This window comes from Anabas testudineus, chromosome 22 (genome assembly GCF_900324465.2).
Source record: "Anabas testudineus chromosome 22, fAnaTes1.2, whole genome shotgun sequence".
NCBI lineage: Eukaryota > Metazoa > Chordata > Actinopteri > Anabantiformes > Anabantidae > Anabas > Anabas testudineus.
Window position 1 is genome coordinate 16,493,301 of NC_046630.1, and position 15,827 is coordinate 16,509,127.

A 15,827-nucleotide genomic window follows, 5' to 3' on the forward strand; every position below is an offset into this window, starting at 1 on the left:
CTGTTGCTGCACAAAACAAAACAACACCCCCTGCTGAGAGCAGGGACGGGGGAGTGTTAGATAATTAGAGGGGAAAGTTGGCAGCTTTCCACATAAACAGTTGGAAGAGGCGGAGGGAGAGCCTGGTCTCTGGACAGGAAGGGCACGGCCCTGGCATCCAGGAACAGATGTAGGGCAAGTAGTGAAATCAGCACTGTGAGTGGCTTCCCTCATCAGCTGAGCCTCAAGAAAACATACTAGAACTGTTACTTAAATTAGATTATCAGCTCGGTGCAGTTCACTTTTCACAGGAATGTGTCGGTCCAGAAGAGGCCAGTTTAATACTTTGCTTGATGAGGCCCGTTAGCTTTAATGTTTTGTGTGTTCAGTGCTAGTTAGTAAATGTCAGCATGTTAGAAGAAGACATGCTAACATTAGGTATTTACTACTGAGGCAGTGGATATGGTGCCTGGTACATATAAACGTAAAATCAGAATGCATTTAGCTAAAAGCACCACTGCTTGTATAGCTGTAGAACAGGGCCACTGTCCTGCTTGTTGTCCAGCCATCCCTGCACCCACAGCTACAACAAGGGTATAATAATGAGATAATATATGATCATTATTATTATTATTATTATTATCATCTCATGAGATTATCTTTCTACCGTTGCTGCAACACTGCACAAGAGAAAAGGTCAATTTCCACATTAAACCATCATTTAAAGAGTGGATGTACATAAAGCCCGCTGGTAGCATCAGCTGGCAGGCTTCATAGCTAATTAGCAGGTTAGCTGTAGCACAATGAACAGTTCAAATATTTACACAGGTCAGCGAGATGTGCCGATTGATCCTCCAAGGGGGGAATTCATCATGTCACAGCAAAACCTATTTAAAATCTAACTATGTAGAGATTAGACGCTGATATTAATGTTATTCACATTACTATTTGTCTTTAGCTAAAGAAGGCACATCACTGGAAATTCAGCTCCAGTTTACAGGACCTGTGGCTGCTGCTTGTGTACTGATCAGTTGTTATTTGGTTTTATAAAGAAAATTCAGATTCAAAAAAACTTTCATCTCTGAGGGAAATTGTTTAGCACACAAATCATGATCACAGCTGATGTTTCCCACTGTCTTGACTTGCAGACACAGCAAACTAACACACACACACACACACAGGACCCCTCTGACTACACCGAGCTTCATGTCAGATTTCTTCCCCTCACCTCCTCTCATCATGTGTCTTTATCTGGCAGAGAAAGCTGCTGAATCCTGAGAAGATAATGAAGAAACTCTCCCCTCCAGGGGGATGGAGAGGCAGGCGGCCACCACCCTGTAACCCATGGTAACGCCATCAGCTGCAGTGGGAGGAGCCGTGTGTCACACTGTGCGTGGATTGGCCAGGAACAGGTGTTCTGAGATTCCATATAGGGAGGAATTAGGAGGAGGAGGCTTTGTTGGAGAGGGAGCAGGACTAATTGGGGTGGGGTGGGGGGGTTAGTCAGTCATTGTTTACCTGATTAATGTGTAACTACTACTACAAAAACTACAATTGCAGTTATGGGCTCTCACCAACTAGGATTAGAAATTGATACACCTGTCCTAGTGTCATACTCAGTTGTGATGGTGATGAAGATCACCAACTTCACTGAAATGCAGAAGGAGGCACCATGCAGATGAACTGTAAATTCATGAAGTCTACCACTGGAGTGCAGTGCTTCTTCAGGGACATCACTGAGCAGTTTTAAACAGGTAACTTCAACGCTGAGGTCATTTAGGTCTAGACACTGCACAATGGAAACATAAAGCTCCGCACACAGTCTTTACAGTAACTGTAAATCCGAGCTCCTAAGAATTTCAATCAAGTTTGGAAACGTCTAGTGTTTTCCTGAGAAGCCCAGCGCCTCAGGTCTCAACTTGTTATGCAAACTCACCAGACACACACAAAACCTCTGCTGCTATTGACTCGAATCACATCCAAAACAACGATCAAGCTGTTAGTGTGACAGCTGCAGGACGTTTCTTATACAACAATTAAAGTAATGACGGCAAATGCAAATGACAAGGTAGCACAGCATGTAAACCATGTTCTAGTGTGGGTTTTTTCTGCTTCCTTCTTCCTCGGTGGATGGAGTCTGCCCATTGATATACATTGTTCAGTTGGAAATATAGACTAGGTTTGAGATTTTGTTGCTTCTCTCTGTTTTTACAGTGATGTGGTTGGCTTGTGGTGGGTGTTTATCATTATTTTAGAGGCGATTTAGAAAAATCTGAGACCATTGTCCTGTACCATTGTACATACTCAACTATTTAGAAAGATGGTTGCATTGCAGATCACATGACAGTTATTCAGTAACTAATACATCTTGTGGGAATGTTCAGTTACTCACAGCCAACAAACCGGCACACGCAACACATAGCTTCATTCAGGTTATCTTTAATGACAAAGTGTTTATCAATTTCTTCAATGTAGTGGGAAAATGAAAATTAAAGCAAATGCATCATTACAATAACTAATGTTAGACCATCACAGAGGGAAATCTCCTTCTTTCAGGCCCTGTCATTAACAATAGTTTCGCACTTTTCAAACATGATCCTTGTCAAACTAGACTCCCACTCTGTGCGTTGACAATCTTTCTGCTACATCAGGGAAAAAAAAAGACAAGTCAAAACAAAACAAAAAGAACAATCCACAATATCACTTTCAAATGCTGCAGGTACAAACACAGGCACAGACTCGGATGGTGCACAAAACAACAGTACCTCTGTGGCTGAAGTTAAGGACTCACTAATGTGGTCGCTGCTGGTAGTTAATCATTTTAAAAAGGTGAGTTTATCTGCAGGGTTACTTGCTGAAAATCATTTCATAGACAGGTACATTTTCAAGTGTTCTTGACTTTCAGTGTCAAATACATGATCCTGCATGTTCCATATAGTTGCAACATACGATCATTTTCACATTATTAAAGCTGAAACTTACTGTTTTGTTATATTAGCCCAGGACTGTCAAGCTATTCAACAACAAGTCATTTAAAGGAAGAAATTACACTTGTTTACTGGAAGTATTCCTTTTACAAGGTGCTGGTGGACTTCAGGACAAATCCTCTGTTGTCTCAACACACACCAGATCTCCAGGACTTACTTAGCTCTGCATGGAATGTGTCTGCTGCAGAGAAAGAAATCATAAGTCATGCAAATATTTGGACCACGTCTTATCACAGACCTCAGTCCAACCTCAGAGATACTGCAGTGAAGTCAATGTCTGAGATCAAGGTTTTCAGCGATGCTGCGAGTACATGACCTTAGGGAACATGCTAACCTGTGTTTAAAAAAACAAAACAAAACAAAACCAACTCCCTTCAGCTGGTTTTGCACATCTGAGGCGTCACTCAGAGAGACAAATGGAAGAGAAGAGAGGTTCAAACTCAGAGCTACACAGGAGTCAGTTCCCTTCACCTGCAACATAAAAGTATTTCTGCTCACTTTGGTTGGTAATTTTGGCAAATGGGATGGAGTGTTTGGAGGCAGGGCTGGTAACTACTGGACATTTTTCCCTCAGTAATAACAGCTCTAAAAACAAACTATTACTCCAAAGTAAAAATCATCAAATACCTTTTGTGGCTTTAAATAAAATTAGGCAAATACTGTGGCCTTCACTTCCCATAATTCTTTACCACTTACATTTGTTATGCTTACCAAATCCTTTCTTATTACTTAACACCAACGTAATACAACCATGTAAAACCTAGCCCTACGTGGAGAAGGAGTAAGTGGGAACTGACTGGTCAGGATGGAACAAGCTTTACGATACAACATAGAAGGACAGTTTGGCCATGACTGATCATTTCCGGACTGTACTGCGCTGCTTCCCAAAACCCAACCACTCAAAAAATAAAAATAAAAATAAAATAAAAAATAAAAAATAAAAAATACTACTAGTGTACACACCGAGAGGGACACACCGCCTGCCCACACCACACGCTGTTACACCCTGGTTTCCAGTTAATGTCACTTTTCAAACTATTCCTTCAGCTGCACGTTTTCATTGATTTTTATTTCTTGCTTCTGTCACATAAATCTCTCTCATCTGGAACTCAGTGCCAGAAACTCCCCCAGTGCAATTCATGAGGGCTCGTGGTTGAAAATGGCTACTAATAGTAACTTCTTTCTTCATTACAAAGTCTCCATAAACAACCACTGTAGTAAAATAAATAAAGTCCACATTAGCTGGAGAAAATGGCTACTTTCAAGAAGGCGTGATCATATTTTCAGTTTTGCGTAGCCAACTGAATTTGTTTGAACCCATTCTGAATTTGGGTGTTGGGCTACTCATGCAGGTGGAACAATCTGTGGTCAGTTCTAAAACTGCACGGTCCTCCTTTGTTGTCAGATTATCACAGGGCACTAGGACAAGTGTGTAGTAGAAGAGTTTGGTTTAATGCTGTGTACCCTCCCTGAAAACCCACCCGGTATAAACATGTAAGCCCAATCAGGAAAAGGAAATATGACCTTCTTCATTCAAGAAAAGTTTGTACTAATGAGTGGAGGATATAGAGGGGAAGAGGGATAGAGATATCTACAGAGGGTCAGAGAAGAGCTGGTCAAGAAAAGAGGGGAGACAGAGGAAAAGTCAGACACATTTCTCCTGAGAACAAGTCATATCTCAGGGACGAGGAGGGGAAGCAGGGGCAGGCAGGACAGAGGGAGGACTGGGGGGCGTTCTTGTCACAACAGCAAAACTTTCTGCGACAACTCATGGCCACTTCTCAGGCACTTTTCTTCATTTTCTGGTTCAGAAGGAACTGGCTGGTGGCGTGGTCAACCTTTTTCCAATGTAGACTCTGAGAGGAACGTAGATGGACAAGAAGCAGGTTACAAATAACACAAATCACCTTATTTAACTGTCACTGGTAAAAATCATTGCTACAATTGTTACAGTGGTGATATGCAAACAAAGCATGAATCTTTTCACTGCAGTCGTGCATCACACACCGGTTTAACTAATGCGGATTATATTTCATTAACAGTATAAAAACAAAAGTGTATTAATGAGTGCTTCCATCCTCTCCTGTTACGTGAATATAATACATTGGCAGTCAAACCTTAAGGCAACACACAAGGTGGAAATTGGGATGACAATGGCACTCTTTAATACCTTAATTCAAGGAATTTTACAGTTATGAACAAACTCTTTTTCAGTTGAGCACAACCGTCACTGGATATTAAAGTTACATTCTTAATGTAGGTTATAATTAAGTCACATATTTTTTTATGTTACACTTATCACACCTAGATTACATTGGTATAGCAAATTAAAAACAGCAAATAAACCACGTTCTCATCTTTCACTACAGACATTTTGGCTTGTCATAGCAGGGAATGTATGAAAGAAACGCACAGTTGGTGCTAATGGCAAGAACAATGTCTCTGTTCCTCTGTAGTCATTTGCAGAAGAGCACTGCAACCATGAACCCAGTTAGACATTACCCAAAAGAGCTGAATGCGAGAATACAAATGTCAAAATGTCTGTGTAATGCCCATGTGTGAATAGAGCAGATTATTGTCTAGAGAATTCTCAGTGAGTGAGTTGTTCTGTGTAATCTACCCAAGCACTACCCCTGACGAAACCAAACAGTGTATTCAGTGAGTGAGAGTCTGACATGGACAGTCTCCTGTTATGTGCAAAAGGGAACCTCGGACAACGTCTAAACCAGATGATGTGGTATATGGCCATGATCTGTTCTTTTCCTGCTTCGATGTGCCCCAGTGTCTGCTGTTAAAAGGCTCTTGGAATGTGATTCATTAAGGGAAAAAACTGCTGTGATGTTAGCAGGCTTATAAGACTTCACCACACTACAGAACTTAGCTATCTATCCTGTACATAGTGTTTCTTCACCTTTAAAATTTTGAGGATAATGTGATTATGGTTTGACAAATCCAGTTTTATTGGATCACATGTAAAAGTTGTAGTGGATAATCTGGATAATTATCAGTATAAACATCTGACAGCTGCCATCAGGTGAAACAGATTTTAATATACAATATGTTTAAGTGTGTCTCTACATGCCGGAGATACTAAAATCATCCAGGACACCAAAGCCCAGCACTACAGATTGAAAAGAAACCCCTTTTGTATAAAATTCTTCTCAGCAACAATTACAGCTCTAGCAGAACCCTTCAGTGAATTCTTATCTAATTGTATAAACCCCAGAATGGCCAACTGGGATGTTTGATTATGACAGGTTAGTTAATGACACTGTATCACTCAAAGACTGCTGTCTGCAGAATCACTGCAGTGGCATTATCTGATTGAGGAGCCAGGATTATTGGAACATGTGTTCTCACAAACAGAGAGGGCTCCTGGGAGTGTTGGGTCTCACTGACAGCAGGTGTGCAGCCTTTCAGTCAGCAGCTGCTCTGCCAGTTTGACAGACAGGGATACAGCTGACTTGTGTCTGTGTCTGTACAGCACCACCTGCTGGGGTTTTTGAACAACTAAAAAAGTAACTCTGTGAAGATCACTCATAAATACATTCATGGATAAAATTTAACTACCAGTCTACTACCTTCAGTCTGTGGTGATCTGTGGTGTTTGTGTCTTACCCCAATCCCAGAGCCAGGATGTGTGATAGCAGCAAAGAGGGGATGAAGACTTTGAGGAACTCAGCGGAGAAGATGCCTCCTTTCTTCATGGCTCCAGTCTTCCTCATGCTGAGTGTTACTGAACGTCGAGGGTGACGGAAATGAAACTCCCTGCAAAAATCACAGAGTCAGTCTCTTTACTGAGGTTATAAATTAGCAGTCATAGGAGCAGCTACTGGTCATCTTCTGATGTCTTGGCAGTCCTGTTACGGTGGCTGCAGCTTGTGGGGAATGGAAAAGAACCGGTTTTTATTCCAGGCCTAAGGCCATATATGTTTGAGCCTTAAGAAGGACATGGCTACAGATGATGTTTCTGTGTGTTTACAAACATATTAACCGAGTTTTTGTCATCTTTTATTGTACTTTATTTTTATATTGCCTTCTGAAAAAAAAAAAAAAAAAACAGCAAACCTTCTTAATGAGAAACCCAGTTTCTCCTGGAGAAAATGTAGCAACTGGCAAGAAAAAGTGAATTAACTATTTTCTGCATTAGTTGGTCATGAAACGTGATTCACATTTTCACCAAATTTACAAATATAATCAAATGGAAAACATCATTTTGAAAATTAACCATAAACTGTTCAAATACTGTGTCAGTGTTACAGCTTCATAGGCAGTTCCTGCCAGCTAACTGCACTTGTGCAACAGACCAACTTTATTGCTATAATGACTAACCACTTCCAAAGGACAAACAAGCAGCTGTGTGTTTGGTTGCCATAGGAACATTATGCTGATGTTCACCAAGTTGAGACTTACTTTGGGGGAATGTTTTCCGGTCGACTAGACCAGTCAGCAACCCAATCTGAGTCCTTCATCAGGATGTCCATGTCCCTCTCCTTGTCCAAGACGTCCTCCTCTGACTAAACAGACACACACAGAACTTGGTCTTCAGGTCTTATTTATATTATTACCATTATTTCAAGACTAATTAGAAACTTTTTGTGCCATGAATGAAGAAGCTTATTCTTAAATAAATAATGTTTGGCTACAAAGAATCCAAAAATATAAAGGAAAAGAGCAAATTGATGTTACACATTACATGGCTGTGCAAAAGAAACCAAAATTAACTTATTAATTAATTAGTAGGTGTGCCGTCTCCATAGATATCTTAACTACAGGCAGGCAGTATTTGACATTCATATGTGTACACTATATTCACACACATACGCACTGCAGGACCAGTGGTTGCCATGGCAACAGACTGATGGAGAACTCAAGAGGCACGCAAATTCTTACTTGGCTGTCTCTTCTGCCGGTCACGTCCACATCGAAGATGATCTGTCCCTCATCCTGGGGACTGTGGGGTCGAGGAGGGCTGGAGAGACATCAGAAAAAAATGAGTCATGGACAGAAGTCGTAAAGTCATGACTCTAAATGTTCCTTATGAAAACTCTCATGTACCATGGAAAGTATTTGCCTGATTGACTGAGAGCCGTGCAAAGACACACACACAGACATTATTCAGGTCAACTATTCAACAACCATTTCACAAAAGATATTTAACCATACGTTGCCATAGCAACCATGCTTTGGGTTGCTTTTTCTGTGGCAAGATCAAAACAATGAGAGCAAAAAATATTTAACATTTTATTAAAAATCTTTTAAATACTTTGTCTAGAAACTCAGGGACAGCAAAAAAAATAGCAATTTACAGATAAAGCATCTAATAGCCACACATAACTGATTCCAATAAGCTCCCTGCTTCTTTAATGTGAAGAGTTCTAATGAGCTTTTTTCTTCCTCATATAATTATAAACTAAATGATTTGAGGGGTCCCATAGTTAAAAAGAAGGCAAAGATGCTTGCACTGGTAACCCACTGAATAATGAAAACAACCCTGCCACTTCCTGCTCTAATATTAGCACTCTTTATCATTAATGCTTACAAATGTTAGTTTACTAGATAAAGGACTGCTGACAAAAACAGTTTAAGTATTTCCGCAATCCTAAAGTCCTACTGCCCCTGTACTCTGACCTCTCTGATGAAATGTGTACTGACGTGTATGTCTTAGAGGGGTAAGTAAAGAAAACATTATCCTAAGTAACTCAGTGTAATTATGAACCTGGCATAGTGTTGATGTTTGCATTCCTCCTTATGTCAGAGCAGCTTGTTGGTACAGTGCTCTTGGCTCAAAGGGACAAAAACATCCTCCGGTGACTTAGTGACAGCTGGCTGCCCGGTTCTGATAAGCTCTGCTTTATCACAGCCTAGAGGACTGCACACAAGCACATGATGTGGCTGAGAGTTGAAGGGTCAGGACTTTCCTAATTTGCTCCATGGAATACGAGGCACGCTGGAATACAACATGTAATTTTACTTTCAGAAGCTCAACTCCTGAGAAGCTGCTAAGTGACAGTTGAAGCTGTCACACTATGACAGAGAAAACTTATGATTAATTTATGGGCCGACTTCAGTTTTCCCTTACAGTACTTAAGTTAAGAATTTTAAAATTACATTAAACATATCTCATAAAATATCTTTATGTTACAGTTTCCCCAGTGAGTTTTTACATGGTGACTAACAGATGAACAAGAAACACTCACTGGTCACGCCTGTACAATCTAATGCAATCCTGCTATGATTTCTACTTTTACAGAAATATAATTTCTCTGTTCTTGTTACACCAAAAGGTAATTTGGCTACCTAAAACAATAGAAACCCCTCTTAACATAATGCAGTGAAGTATGACTCCAATTTCCATCAATATTAGATATAGTATAATTATCACCTACCTGACATTATAGACAAAAACTGAGTTACTGACTTAGAATGCTGTAAAAGACAGAGTTGCTGGATTGGACTGGACTGTACAGGTGTACCTAATAAAGTGGCCAGTGAGTGTAATGTTTTCAGACAGACTTTACCAGCTGTTACCACCATGTCATTCATTGTGAATAATCATTTAAAATGCATGTGATCACATGTAGTGGTAATAGTGATAAGATGTGGGTTTCTAAACATCCTCACTCTAAAATCACAAGTACTATGTCTGAAACAGACAAAGTGAAAGGCACGAGGAACCAGACACAGGAACCAGCTGTACCACATGACCTAATATTAGAAAGCTATAAAGACAGACTTGTGTGAACCCAAGAACTCATGACTCTCTGAACTTTTCCATCATCGTAGCAATTCCTCAGCCCTCATCTGGATTTGCTGTTACAACAAACACATTTGGACATAAAACAGTCTTCTGATTTTAAAAGGTCGCAAATTAGGTTCAGACACAAGCTTGAACTAATGGTTTTGTTTCAGCAAAACAACAGATTCTGGCCTATTTTAAACTAAACCAAAACACCTTCAAAAGTTTTTCCAGCACTACCTATCACAGGAGGAATTGCTGCGACTTGACTCATGCTGGGCATCCAACAAGATCTTCTCCATGTCTCCATTGTGGATTGAGGATGAGGATGGGACATGTTCCAGCCCCCCAACCATGGCCTCCTCTTCCTCCACCTGAGGAAGAGGCAGCAGACTCGAGGCAGGGCTGCCTGTGGAGGATGACTGGCCTGAACCGACTGCACCTCTGTTCATCTCCAACTCCACCCAAGACCCTGATGGGTGAAACAGACAATCATACAACATTCATTCACTCGTATCTGTCACTGCAGTGAAACAATGACATCATGGTAGCAAATGAATGAGTCATAGTCTGATGACAGTGCAAGAAAGTTTGTAAACAATAGCAAAGCCCTGCAATATTTAAGGTCTTTTTTTTTTAAAACTCACAATCACAGACAATCACTACTTGACGTGATTAAGGTAAAACTCTGTTGCAAATCATTAAATTGCTTTATATCATGGGTATGTTGCAAAATAAAGATTATATGTCATATAGTTTTGCATCTTTAATCATGTCCAGATAAAAATATCAGGATTGTCTGCTGAGATGACATGGCGCTACACTAGCCAGTGCAACTTCGTGTCAATAAACCAATGAGCCAATACAGCAAGAAAAAATATGTGAACCCTTTAGGATTACGTGAAGTTTTGCATAAATTGGTCATAAAATGTGCTCTGATCTTCATCTAAGTGGCAACAATAGAAAAACACAGACACAAACATATGTTTTCTTGTTTTTATTGAACATAACATGTAAACATTCACAGTGCAGGGTGGAAAAAGTATGTGAACCTTTGGACTTAATAACTGGTTGACCTCAACCAAACGTTTCCTGTAGTTGCAGATCAGACCTGCTCAACGATCTGGAGTAATTTTGGACCACTCCTCTTCACAAAACTGTTTCAGTGTAGCAATATTCTTGGGATGTCTGGTGTGAATCGCTCTCTTAAGGTCATGCCACAGCATTTCAATCGGGTTGAGGTCAGGACTCTGACTGGGCCACTCCAGATGGCGTATTTTGTTCTGTTGAAGCTATTCTTTTGTTGAATTACTTCTATGCTTTGGGTCATTGTCCTGTTGCATCACCCGTCCTCTGCGGAGCTTCAGTTGGCGGACAGGTGGTCTTACGTTTTCCTGCAAAATGTCTTGATAAACCCTGAAATTCATTTTTCCATCAATGACAACAATCCGTCCAGGCCCTGAAGCAGCAAAGCAGCCCCAAACCACGATGCTGCCTCTGCCATGTTTTACAGTGAAGATGGGGTTTTGATGTTGGTGTGCTTTTTTTCTCCACACATAGTGTTGTTTGTTTTTTCCAAACAACTCAACTTTGGTTTCATCTGTCAACAGGATATTTTGCCAGTAGTGCTGTGGTACATCCAGGTGCTCTTTTGCAAACTTCAACCATGCTGCAATATTTTCTTTTGGACAGCAATGGCTTCCTCCGTGGTGTCCTCCCATGTACTCCATTCTTGTTTAATGTTTTCCTTATTATAGATGTGTCAACAAAAATGTTAGCATGTGCCAGAGATTTCTGTAAGTCTTTAGCTGACACTCTAGGATTCTTCTTTACCTCATTCAGCATTCCGCGCTGTGCTCTTGCAATCATCTTTACAGGACGACCACACCTAGGGAGAATAGCAACAGTGCTGAACTTTCTCCATTTGTAGACAGTCTGTCTTATCGTGGACATATGAACATCAAGGCCTTTTGAGATACTTTTGTAACCTTTTCCAGCTTCATGCAAATCAACAATTCTTGATCGTAGGTCTTCGGAGAGCTCTTTTCTGCGAGGCATGGTTCACATCAGGCAGTGCTTCTTGAAACCAGTAAACCCAAAACTGGTGTGCGTTTTTAAAGGGCAGGACAACTTTCAGCAACACATCCAATATCACTCCACTGATTGGACTCAAGGTTGGCTCACTCCTGGCTCCAATTAGCTCTTGGGGAAGTCATTAGGCTAGGGGTTCACATACTTTTTCCACTCTGCACTTTTTACATGTTATGTTCAATAAAAACATGAAAACATATAATGTTTGTGTAGTATTATTTTAAGCAGACTGTGTTTTTTTTATTGTTGTGACTTAGATGAAGATCAGAGCACATTTAATTACCAATTCATGCAAAACTCCACATTTTCCCAAAAGTTTCACATACTTTTTCTTGTTACTGTATGCTGCTCAGAGGAAGAGCTGATATGCCCCCCACCAGTGTGCTTATGAGAACATTTATTTAATAGTGTAATTGTTTTATGCATATTACCACCAATTTGTGTATATTACCAGACAGATAATCTGCCTGAGACTATACAGGAAGAAAGGCTCACTACTCACCCACTGTTAAGGTTTGGTACAACCATTGATGTTCACTTTTCCTTTTTTTGCACCTTTAACTATATACAATATCCACATCAGACGTTTTGACAATTTCCCTTTCTGGCAGCACTGAGCTAGCTACCATAAATGACACCTGCACAATGAGTGAGTAAATACACCCAGTAAGTGGACAATGGACCCACACAAGACACCTAGCGTCTTAATGTAGGTTACAACTGTGCTCTTAGTGCTATGAGACGTTAGGATATTAGTTTTGAAAAATGTTTTTGTTACGACAAACTTTTAACTTATCGTGTAGTGACAGCATTATTTTCTTAATTTATACGGAGTGGCAGATTTCTATGACACTGAAATATGTCTTCACCTGTTATGACATCTCAAAAGATTTACCACTTAATTTAGACTACTATTATTGGCATGGGCATCACAGCGCCCACACAAAGTGAAGAAAAAAAAAAAATTAAAACAAGAGAAATGTCAAAATTACTTCACAGTTCTAAGTGCAGGGGAGGACAGCAACTGTCAGTCAAAGAGCTCCATTTACTACTGTGCAATGAAAGTGCTGTTAATGCCTGCTTGTGTATGTGCTGTGGTGTCTTCTAGACCTTGACTGTGTTATATGACGCTCTCCCTGTTTGTACGCCAGCTCTGGCATGGACTGGCAGCTGAGGACACACACCATGTCAGAGCTGGGTTTCAGATATAAGGAGGGGCAGGTTAGTCTGGGCATGCATTTGGAGAATGAGGCTCTGGTTAATATCCCTCTAAAACAATTTCTCCTTCTGTCCTCGCCAAAATAAAACAAGATGAAGACCTCCTGAGCATGTCACATAACCCCATAACAGTAAGTAAACACTGAGTTCGCATGAGCTTACAGGGGAGTAAATGTCACAGGCATCAGGCCAGTTATACCCACTACCCAAATGGTACATTGCTGCCCCCCTAAAAAAGGCCTCATCTCAGCACTCACACTCATCCTGTGGATTACATGGCAGACTGTGAGCCAAGCTGTTGTCGACAGTCCATTGTCTCCGCTCTGTGGACTAAAACCACGTTGCTATGGCTCTGACGCTTCCGAACATTCTGGCCACAGAGCTGTTATCAGCTGTTGGGTGTGTTTACAAGAGGCAGACTCTCTATGACCTCTTTGATGCTAAAGCTCAGACAAAGATCTGAGCTATTAGATAAATATGTTTATGACACTGGGGTGACAAACACTAAAAATAACCAGTGAATGGTCAACAAACCTGTCCTTTCCATCTAATAAGTACATGGTTTTAGTGTTCCTAAAATTGTGTCTCAGCATATTCTATTTCAGAGTATATTATACTATATGAGAATACATGCATCAATGCCACCATTAAAATCTATGTGAATTCTGCATCTCATACATTAATCTACCTAGACTGAATCACATATAAGAATAACCAATACGTTTAGCAGGCAAAAGCAAATGTGATTAACAAAAATTACATTAGGTAATGTGGTGGCAATGTCAAATCCTAAACTGTTTACAGGGCTTCTCAGACCAGGTTCTACAAGATACAGTATTTATACAAGAAGCTGCACTGTTTAAGGGCAGCCAGACTTCAACATAATGGCAATAGCTCCTAATGACACTTGTTGCTTTCTCACTTGCTGTTAGTCAATACAGCCAAACACGATGTTGAATGTAACCAGGCTCAAACTTCATCACCAACAAACAGCCAAATGAATGCAAGCTGCTTGCTCCCCAGGCCATTTTTAAACATAATTATCCACCACCGGCTATAAAACAAGTCTGTGTCTTTAAATATTAAAGGTGTTTTTCCAGGTTTCATTTGCCTGCTCAGATTGGGGGCTTTGAATCAATAAGCTTCCATGTTCCTACATCGCTGTGTGCTGTAACACTTCCCCCCACCTTGCTCACGTCCAAAACGTCTGTCCCCTTGCCACTGTGGCCATAAATAGCATGCCAAGTCACGGCTTCCCATAGCGTGCTAAAAGTTAAACCACAACAGCTCTGGGGACGAGAGTCGCTGAAAACACGCCTCTGTCTACGTCTCTGTATATACACACACATCTTATATGTAGCCCATTCCGTTTCCGTACGTTATTGCTCGGGAGGTATATTTCCACACATAAAATGATGAATTGAAAATGGCATTTGCTAACTAACTAACTAACTTACTAATCTATTTAAACATGGCCGTGATGTCTTTGAAAGGAGCCAACTTTAACATGAACCCTGAAACTCTGCATAGACTCACATGTAAACATTATTTACATACATATACACATGAAAGGCTGAATTTGGGCCTAACTCAATGTCTTCGTAGACTCTTGTTGTTCATTACGACTTCCTTTACTGTTAATCACAGCGATTAAATAAAGTAAACTAACATTTATTTGTCCCGTCCCGTTTTGCCACTTTTTAGTTTTCTTTAATCTCGCCTTGTTGACAATGCTAAACCCCACCTCCACTCCTTCGCCTGAAGCGCTGATTGGCCTACTTGCCGATCACTCAAACCTGTCTCAACCCCCATTGGTGCATCCACTGTCAATAAACGTACTGAACATAGCGTCCTCACTCCGCCCCCTTCAATGTAGCTTCACGGCGAAAAAAAGATAAACGGGCAAATTAAACTGCATATAATGCTCAAACACCATCAGTAAACTAGCCATAAACCACACAGGGACCTAGCCTGGCAAACACCAACACTGACAGTTTGTTCCAGTCCAGCAATTTAGGTCTCATTTAGCTTACCGTTTAGCCCGGAGTCTCCGTTGTTGTCTGTAGAAGTAACGTTAGTGCTAGCAGCGTCGGACATCGTCGTGCCTAGTGAGCAGGGCGGGTTGCATAAAAGGCTCAAGTCAGTGCTAAACGCAGCAGTACCTTATCTGTACACATTCAGAAGTGCGATAGTACAACTGACTCTAGCCGCCTTCTGCCCCGTTTCTTTCTGCCAGACGCTAGCTGAGCTAAGCTAAGCTACGCTTGCTGTTTGTTTTCGTCCGTTAGCTGGTCTGGAGGCTGCAACCGCGCCGATCTTCCTGGAGCTGGCTGATGACGTCACGCAGCCCCGTTGATAACACAGGAGAGAGAGAGAGAGAGTCAGACTCAAATTACATAACGGGAGCACGCTAAAAAAAAAAAAAAAAACACGCCGTGCAAAAACTAATGGCATTAGTTATCGACTCAAAGTAGAAATAGGAAGGATCCAGTGACTGGCGCTGGGTCTGTTTGCCCACGTAGGAGGAGGCGTGCGTGCGTGCATGCACGTACTCAGTGCAAGACATGAGGCAGATGTGTGTCCACGGCTAATGTTCAACAACCAGACACATCAGCTGGTTTCAATCACGTTTCGTTGGGTTGTCGAGTACTAGAGTGCGTTGGTTTTCATTATGTTCAGAGATTAGATCCACAGCTGGATTTGCACTTTTGCACAGCAGGTGCAAATCCAGCTGTGGATCTTTCCTAGCTGCTTATTGTAATTGATACAGCAACAGATACACAACATTGAAGATCCCAGATTGACAGTTAACT

The 15,827-nt window shown here is 41.0% G+C and overlaps 1 protein-coding gene across 1 annotated transcript; it reads right to left on the minus strand.

Moving 5' to 3' along the window:
• Positions 1–2,402: 2,402 nt before the first annotated feature.
• Positions 2,403–15,347, minus strand: bnip3lb (BCL2 interacting protein 3 like b). Its single transcript, XM_026339850.1, has 6 exons — positions 15,048–15,347; positions 9,946–10,177; positions 7,860–7,938; positions 7,380–7,483; positions 6,585–6,734; positions 2,403–4,822 (listed from the first exon to the last, which is right to left on the minus strand). The coding sequence occupies exons 1-6, from the start codon at positions 15,109–15,111 to the stop codon at positions 4,774–4,776; spliced, it is 678 nt and encodes a 225-aa protein (XP_026195635.1). The 5' UTR covers positions 15,112–15,347; the 3' UTR covers positions 2,403–4,773.
• Positions 15,348–15,827: the final 480 nt, after the last annotated feature.